Below are 9060 nucleotides of genomic sequence, written 5' to 3'. Positions count from 1 at the left end.
GGTCAGGACCCTCGGTACCGGGTCAGGGCCCTCATTAACAGGTCAGGATCCTCGGTACCGGGTCAGGACTCTGGACCAGGCTGTGTTTGCATCTGTAGATATCTTAATTTTCATCTTAGAGTTAATTTATATGAATCTCTTTGTTTATTTGCAGCGTTCACTCTGTTTAATCTGTCTGGAACCAATCAGGAGCCTTGAAATCATAATCTGCTAACATTAGAATTACATCATGTCACACAGAATTAAAACTTTATAATTTACTCCAATAAAGTGCTTATGGTTGTGTTTTTAGCCACAAGCTGCATCTGTCAGCAACATTATGTCCGCGCTTCGACGAGTTCACGGTCAGACTTTGATTTAATTCCTTGTCGTTTTCACTTTTCCAGGATGTTGCCAATGAGATAATGAGGCTCGTCCACAAGCTGCCGGGGAAACACGACGGCCTGGTGCCCATGTTCATCAACACCAACAGCGGTCAGTTCAGCCACAAAGGCGTCTTCACCCTCGGCGCCCGAGCTGACAGCTACTACGAGTACCTGCTGAAGCAGTGGATCCAGGGAGGGAAGACCGAGGACGAGTAAATTCACTCCACAGAAAAAACACATTTATCACATCACTGATATTAATAACTTGTATTTTTAGGATATCAGAATGTATGCTACAAATAATTGGCTTTTAAATGGGGATTGTTAGCGTTTGTTTGTTCGTTTTCAATAAGATTTATTTATTTAATCATGAGAAGAAGTTCTGGGTTTTACGTTTTGGGACATCTGGTCTTTTCCAGGTTCTAAAATGACTCAAATCTGACTTCGAGTGGACAAAAACACACAACAGATTCCACCGAGTCGTTATTTATTAAACAAAAACTAAATGGAAAGTGTGTGTGTGGAGAAACTCTGCTGACCCAGCAGGTTGTAGAACCTTTTCCAGCTGCAGAACTCTTAGTGGGTTCCTGTTTGTCTCTGATGGTTGTGGAGGAGTTGTGGCCCACTCTTCTTTCCAGCTCGTTGGTTTCTGCTCAGCTCTCTGAGGTTCTGGTTCTGGACCGTTCTGCTGTGTTTGGGATCATTGTCCTGTTTGTCGGACAGATGGCCTCACATCTGACTCCAGAATCAGCCCAAACCATCAGCCCTCCACCGCCGTGCTGACAGCTGCAGTGCATTCTGGGTAAACGTCTGTCCTCTGGTCCGGTTCTGGTCCAGAAGTCCTGTGGTTCCTTCGAGTCGTGCTGCCATGTTGTTTCTGTTTCAACCCTTCCAAACTAATCAAAACTTGTTCAGTCGTCCTCTGACTGTCCTGTCGTGACCTTTGACCTTTTAAACTGTGAACCTGTAGAGTCTGAGATGGAGCTCATTGCACAGTCTGCCCTTAGGGGTGAGTTTGCTGGAACGTCCACTCCTGTGAAGATCAGCAGCTGTCTTAAATGTTTTCCTCTCTGTTGAACGATGGACTCCAGATAGATTAGAAACGACCTTTGACCTTTCCCAGATTGATAGGGAGCAGCAGCTGCTTCTCTGAGGTTCATTGCTGATGTCTTTCCGCCCTGGCGTTGTGTTAGCACACACCTGTAGCTCCAGAGCAGCAGAAACTCTTGTTTTTCTCGAGGCGGTCCCTCTGATGATCGGTTCATCGGCAGCTCCCGATCCTCTGAGATCCTCTGGAAGAAGTTTTCCTGACTTTCCTGTTTTTTGTGTGTGTGTGTGTTTTGTCCAGCTTGTTGGAGGACTACCTTCAGGCGATCGAGGGAGTGAAAAAGCATCTCGTCCGACAGACGGGGCCCGGCAGGCTGACCTTTGTCGGAGAGCTGACTCACAACCGCTTCAGTCCCAAGATGGTACAGATGTTCGATTGAATCTGTTTGCTTTCATGGCCTGACACACGGGGGGGCCTTGTTTTATATTTACACTTGTAGATATTTGAAATGCTGTTTAACGCGCTCGTAGAAACGATGTCAGTGGGAGCGGTTGTTGGGGGGGTTAATTGCTTTGCTGAAGGGCACTTCAGCCGTGAGTGGTAATGGAGCTGAACAGCTCTGAGCGTCGGGGGCCAGATTCGAGTTGGAGGTCAGGCCGTCACTCGTCGTTATCCGGATAATAATTGGCTCGTTAAGTCAATTAACCTTCTGTCAACTCGTGGTCCGGTTAGTCGGTTCGTCTGGTTTTGATCCCCTCCTGGTCTGCAGGATCACCTGGTGTGCTTCCTGCCAGGAACCCTGGCCCTGGGGGTCCACAATGGGCTCCCCGGGGACCACATGGACCTGGCCGTGCGGCTGATGGAGACCTGCCATCAGATGTACCAGCAGATGGAGACGGGCCTGAGCCCCGAGATCGCCCACTTCAGCCTGCAGGCGGGCGACGGGCAGGATGTCGTCGTCAAGGTGGGAGGGAGCGATAAAGTTTTTCTTTGCATCTTCTGTCGTTTCTTTCTCTTTCTCGTTTTTTTCTTGTTTTTTTTTTCATTGTTTTAATCTTTTGCTGTTATGTTTTTGTTCCTTTTTAGTTTTGTTTTTGTTTCATTCTTTTCTTTATTATGATTTTTTTTGTTTTTTCTCATTTTCACTTCTTTAATTAGTTTTTTTGAGGGATTCTTTAGTGTTTGGTTGTTCTTTCTTCTGCTTCGTCCTCCTTTTTGTTCCTTTAAAGGCTTTCTTTTATATATTTTCTCCTCTTCTTTTATTTTCTACTCTCTAATATATATATATATATATATATATATATATATATATATACACCTTCATTCTTTCCTCCCATTCGAAATAGAAACCAGAGTAACATTGTTGATTCTTTTCTTTCCTCTTTTTTGTTTTTTTCTTTAGTGTTTTTACCTTTTTTTATTTGTTCGTTCTTCTGTTTCGTCCTCCTTTTTGTTCCTTTTTAAGGCTTTGTTTTATATAGTTTCTCCTCCTGTTTTATTCTGCTATATATTTTATGGTTTTCCGGTATTAATTTGTTTACCTTTATGTCTTTCCTCCCACTAAAATAAAATAATAATGAGTAAAAGCAAAGAAAACGCCACAGAAATGTCATAAAACCTGCTGTATTTAAAGCCCTGACAGTACAGAAATTTAATCAGTAAAGCATAAAAATAAAAACATGGATCAGGTAAAGAAGAATCCATGGATGTGCATTTAAAGACATTTTCTTAATCCTATTTTTTCTTTTCTTCTCTTCTGAAATAACCAGAATCAGCGAGGGAAGCTGCAGCCATTAAATAAAACTTTAATCAGCCGCTCCGCGTTTGTTTCCAGAGAAGTGACCGTGACCTTCCTCGCCCTCCTCGGGGCTCATTTCATTTTCCATTACCAGCTCGAGGTTTTTCCCCTCGTAGCGCCGAATATTCGGCTCCCGCCTCCGCGGCCGCCTTCATTAACCCCAGAAATAATTATGAAACGCTTTAGGAGCTCATTTGAATTCTGCGCAGAGGAACTAAAGCAACAAACATTGGCCTTTTTTAGTTTACCTCTAACGAGTAATTTAGAGTAAATAATTCACTTTTCAACACCCACTTGATGTGTTTTTTTATAAATATAAAGCCCTTGTAAAATTGGGTCTGTTTTCTTCAACAGTTTCTTTTTTTTTTAGCTAAATTCAATCAGGGGAGTCAAACCCAGAGACGCGAGGCGGCCAAAATTAAATATTTGGTCCTAGCCAAGGGCCGATCACGATCAATATTTATTAAATTACATAAATTAATTAGTTTTAGATGTATTATGTCAAATCATTCATATAGAAATACCTTTTACCTTACAGATTATACAGAATTTAGAGCAAACAGCTCAAACTTCAAAAAGCTCATCATTAGCAGCCATTTCTTACGCCTCACTCAGCTTTTAAATTAATTTTTTAACATTAAAACAGATTTTTTTTAAAAAGCCATCAACAAAAACCTGATCATACAGAAATTAAAACTATATCTTGTTGGTTTCTAAGTCGCTGTCCAGAGAAAAAATTCAGTTTTTTTTTAAAGAAAAATAAGAATCGGAGACTCGATCTGTCCCAGACTGGAGGGCCGGATGAAATGTTACAGAGGGCCGGATCTGGCCCGCGGGCCTTGAGTTTGACACGTGTGACCTAAACGAACAAATCTACAAATCAGTTAAACATCTCAGAGAACTTTAAATTCATGATCTGCAATAATAGAAATATAAATAACTAGACTCTTTATGTCTAGTAGAGACGTTTAGGAAGAAGATATCGGCCTTCTGCTTGGATTCGAAGACGTCAGATAACCAAAATTAAACGAATAAAAGGTCGTCTCTCTGCGTGCCAGCTTTAAACAAAGATCTGGTGTGTTGGAGTATTTTTAGAGATGAAGCTTGGCTACTACCACACCAAATTTTAGCTTAATATCTGTGAAATCGGCCGACTTATCGACGTTTTTGTGTTGTTAAATGTGATTTCTTTGTTTTTCTGAGTGAAATTCCGATCCTTTAAAGGTCCAACAGCGACTCATGAGTCCTGTCTGCTGTCTGTCGTCATGGAGACGTTGTTGTTTTTTTCTGTGGGATGTCCAAATGTCCAAACTGAGCTTCCGTTTGTCCCCCAGCCGGCCGACAGACACAACCTGCTGAGACCGGAGACGGTGGAGAGTCTCTTCTACATGTTCAGGTTCACTGGAGACGCCAAGTACCGAGACTGGGGCTGGGACATGCTGCGGAGCTTCAACAAATACGCCAAGGTACCCGCCGTTCGGGCTGTCCGGGTCTGACGCCGAGTCCAGTCAGAAAGGAGCTTCATAAATGACGAGAAAAAACTTCATTTTCTGTGAATTTACTGAAAAATAACTTCCTGAACGGAAAAAACGAGCAAAACAGACGATAAAATCTGCAGAATGCACCTGAAACTGATGAAACAGGAGCTACAAGCTAGAGTTAGCAACACTATAGCCTTTAGCTAAAGCTTTCAATACAAGCTTAAAGCTAATGTCAGCCACGCCAGAGCTAGGAGCTAATGTCAACCAAAATGTAGCTAGGAGCTAATGTTAACCAAGCTGTAGCTAGGAGCTAATGTCAACCAAAATGTAGCTAGGAGCTAATGTCAACCAAGCTGTAGCTAGGAGCTAATGTCAACCAAAATGTAGCTAGGAGCTAATGTCGACCAAGCTGTAGCTAGGAGCTAATGTTGACCAAGCTGTAGCTAGGAGCTAATGTTAGCAGCACTAAATTTATCAATACTGCAGCAAAAAATTATAATACAGTCAAACGGTAGCTAATAGCTAAAGTTAATGAAATCTAAAAACTAAAAGGATGAAAAGACAAAAATAGAGATTTATGCTGAAGGATCTGTTGATGTTTTTGAAGGAACTGAGGAGATCTTGATGTTTTTCAAAGTAAAATGATTCAAAAAGTATAAAAGTTTTAAATACTCAGTCATAGCACCAGATTCCTGATTGTTTTTTATAAATGAAAGAGTAAAATAAAACCCAAGTATTCAGAAGTAGTTTGATTTTTCTGCCTCTGCTCCCGCAGGTTCCTTCAGGCGGCTACACGTCCATCAACAACGTCCGTGACCCCGCGAACCCGGCTCCCCGGGACAAGATGGAGAGCTTCTTCCTGGGCGAGACTCTGAAGTACTTGTTCCTGCTGTTCTCCGACGACGTGGAGCTGCTCAGTCTGGACAAGTATGTCTTCAACACGGAGGCCCACCCGCTCCCAATATGGCCCCCTCCACCCAAGTGAGGAGCCCAGAACCGTCGGGCCCGCAGAGCCCGGCTCCGTCCAGGCGGATCTGCTGTTCAAAGCAGCGTTCGACGTGCGAAACAACTCGATTCAGTTATTTTTTCCTAAGGAAAAGGGCTCTGATGTAAATAACTCGTACAGCTCAGATCAGGCGGGCACTTTTGTTACACGGGGATCCGTTCTCCTGTTTTACTTTTTCTAATTTTGGTTTATTAAACACGGTGAAGCTTATTATTGTGAAGGAATCAAGAACTGCATTTAATCTTTGATGGCCTCAAATCGATGCCAAGTTGGGATTAATTTAAATTAAGGTTTAATATATTTAGTTTGAATCGTCCTGTGAGCTGTTCGGTTTGGTCCGAAGTGGGAAACGATTCGTATTTTCTCAGTTTTCAATCTTCAAATCATCGATTGAGAACACCTTAAGATGCCTCTGGATCCTGAGCCAGGTCTGTCCAGGACTCCTGAACCCTGCAGCAGCAGCTCAGATCCTTTAAGGTGGAACTCTGAGGATGAACGGTCAGCGTCTTACCTGCTGGAGATGGCTCTTCGAGCGAACAGGTAGACCAATAAACCTTTACATCGCTGTCACGGTTATTACGGATAATCGCAAGAACAAAAAAGACGCAGTTAGCCGCTTCTGGACTCGCTGTCGATTCGTTCGAAGAGCTGCCTGCAGCAGGTAAGATACTGACCGCTCGTATCGGAGCTTTTTGTGTGATTCTCTGCAGCTCGAGCTCGTTGGATCCAAGCGATCTGACGTCAAGGTTTAACGACGATGAGCTCCTGTAAGCTTATAATTGATAAACCTGAAGTTGTACCTCCCACAGGTGGAAAATGAGCTTTTAGTTGAACTCTTTTAGCGACTTTAACTCAAAACGATGGGGCTGACGAAGCTGAGATCGACGGGTAAAAACCAGGAGATTTGGTTACTGTCCAACACTACGTGGTTCTTCGGGTTAATCAGGTGTAATTAGTGATTATTTAGTCAGGGTTACTGATGAAGGAGGAAGTTTTATTTATTTTAATTTATCTGTTCTGCAGGAGCAACTTCCTGTTCGCTTTTCTTGGTTATAAATATTGATTTTGATTCAAAGTTTCTTTATAATGGAAAATCACGTGTTTAATCCTCCAGAACTCCCTTTTTATGATTTTATGGTGAATTTAAATTAAAGGAGGATAAAGAAGCAGATGTCACGGGTTTAAAGGCCGAACAGAATCTAATATTTTGATCAGATTTTTGTCTTTAAATCCTAAAGTTCTGCCTTTCAGCGGGACTCTGAGCTTCATGATGACCCAGGAGGAGTTTAAATGTTTATTAAATTCTTCATTTGGTCAAAAAAACCCACAAAAATCACACATTTGCTTCGTTTGATGAACACTTTCTGGGTTTTTTAGCTCCTTCAGGGGTGCCGATTTACCTTTTTTACTATATTTTTTAACAATTAGAGAACAAGTTTCTGTCAAACGTTCAGAGAGTTTCAGGAGACGGCTGAGTGCAATAATCCCTGATAGAAGTCATTAACTGTATGTAAATACAGAAGCTAATGTGGGTTTTCGCTGGAGATTCTTTGTTTTTGCACATTTTAGTTTGATTTTGATGCATTTCTTTTCTTTTTTTCTGCAGAAATGCGCTGAAAAGCCATGTTTTTATGCTGTTGAAGTGAAAATGTCGATTTTTTTTCCAATCGTAGCGACTCCGAGGTGTAATACCAGGGTTTTTATGAGGGTTTTTTTTTTTTTTCTTACGAACTGCAGGTAATTTCCAGAAATGAGCCACTCGGACTCCGATGCGTTCAGAATTATGGGTTTTAGTTTTAGTTTCGTCAACCCGAGAGCCATATTGACCGCGACGCTGACGCTGCACAGCACTCTGCCGGGGAGAAAACGACGCTTTTACAAAAATTATCGTTGCAGAAATGATGTTTATATTTGAAATCCAACGAGAGAGAAAAAGCTTTAGGCGTGCGGATGTTTAGGTGAGTAAAATATTTTGTGTAAATAGATCTCTGAGCTGTTTCTGTGCTTCGGTTTTTGTTTTTTGCACATCTTCTTTACGTTGGTTTGATCAAATACGACCTCACGCTGGCGCCATTTTTACAGAAATGGAGGCTGAGAGACTTTCGTCGGTAAATTCCTCCGAACGCCTCGCCTCGCTCACACTTTAAACACATCATTTGTACCAAAGATGTGTCAGATAAACGTCACACGACCCCAAATCAGCAGTCAATATGGCCGACGCGGTTACGATAATCTCTCCTGCCGTTGGAAGGCGGGCGATCATGTTTTTTTTCTCCTGAACGGGACAGATTTCAACGAAACTCAAACTGATCGTTAGATTCACGTCCACAGAATCAGTCAGCCCAGTTCAAAATGGCCGCCACAGCTACGCCACCTTGGAGAACACCAGAATGTCCACAGGTTAGCAAAATATCTCGTTTAAAGAGCTCCGTTTCTCCAGACTGAGGCGTTCTGTTATGGAGGTCACGGTTCGCTAAAACAAGAAAAAATTAAATGAAACTTCTTTTCAAAGTAAAACGGGACTCAGAGCTGCATGACGCCTCCCGGTTTCAAAATAAAACGACAAATAAACAAAATAAACGCTCAAACTTCTCATCTGGTAGCAAATAAACAAAAAAACAAACATCTGCAGTAATATTAAAGTTGTTGCTTAAATGATACAACTGCTTGCCGTACCTGCACCTCTCTCCTCCCCCGCTGCAGCCGCAGAGTTTATTTTTTTATTTTTTTCCACGGCTGATTTAAATGAAACAAGCGGCTGTTCTTCGTGTTTTTTCTGAATCAACAACGCTCCGTTTTTAAAGAAGTATCTTCCTGTTTCCGGGGTCAATTAAAGACGTTGCGCTCAGAATACGAGTTGGGGATCAGTCTCGGCTACTACCACGCCTGATGGAAACCTGACAGTCGTTTGGCTCATACGGCCATCTTGAATTGGACTGACTCTAAAAGTTACCGTATTCTCCGGACTATAAGTCGCACCTAAAAGCCTTCAGAGCGCCTTTATATATGTAAGCAGTCGTGATGTTTTAGTTCGGCGCTCGCAGCGTTAAGGCTCAGTTATAGTCGCGCAGGGCTCCGCCCACAGCGGCGGAGGCATTTATACATGACTCTTACATCGGCGCAGTATCCTTCCGTGAGTTTTGAGTTGTTTGATTATCTTTGTGGTCTCTCATATGCCCCTTTTCCACCGGCTCTAAAGGTCCCGGCTCCACTCTACTCGGCTCGCTTTGCGCGCGTTTCCACCAGCATTTTTTCGAGGCCGGTCCTGCTTCTTTGGTCCCTGCTTCGGAGCAGGGCCAGCCGGGTGGGCGGCGCAAGCTTAGCTCCTGTTCACTCATTGGTCGTGGGTGTGGCCAGATGCG

General features: G+C 42.8%; 1 protein-coding gene across 1 annotated transcript in view; it reads left to right on the top strand.

Moving 5' to 3' along the window:
* man1b1a (mannosidase, alpha, class 1B, member 1a) overlaps nucleotides 1–7013 on the top strand; it is a 23313-nt gene extending 16300 nt beyond the window's left edge. Inside the window, exons 10-14 of the mRNA XM_017425537.3 lie at nucleotides 387–577; nucleotides 1714–1834; nucleotides 2183–2377; nucleotides 4546–4677; nucleotides 5468–7013. Of these exons, the coding sequence (XP_017281026.1) occupies nucleotides 387–577; nucleotides 1714–1834; nucleotides 2183–2377; nucleotides 4546–4677; nucleotides 5468–5677 (849 nt within the window). The 3' untranslated portion in view covers nucleotides 5678–7013. The remainder of the gene's footprint in view (nucleotides 1–386; nucleotides 578–1713; nucleotides 1835–2182; nucleotides 2378–4545; nucleotides 4678–5467) is intronic.
* The last annotated feature ends 2047 nt before the right edge of the window (nucleotides 7014–9060 follow it).

The sequence above is a fragment of the Kryptolebias marmoratus genome, linkage group LG14 (genome assembly GCF_001649575.2).
Source record: "Kryptolebias marmoratus isolate JLee-2015 linkage group LG14, ASM164957v2, whole genome shotgun sequence".
Taxonomy (NCBI): Eukaryota; Metazoa; Chordata; class Actinopteri; order Cyprinodontiformes; family Rivulidae; genus Kryptolebias; species Kryptolebias marmoratus.
Note: the sequence above shows the minus strand (reverse complement) of the source record. Positions and strands in the feature narration are given on the sequence as shown.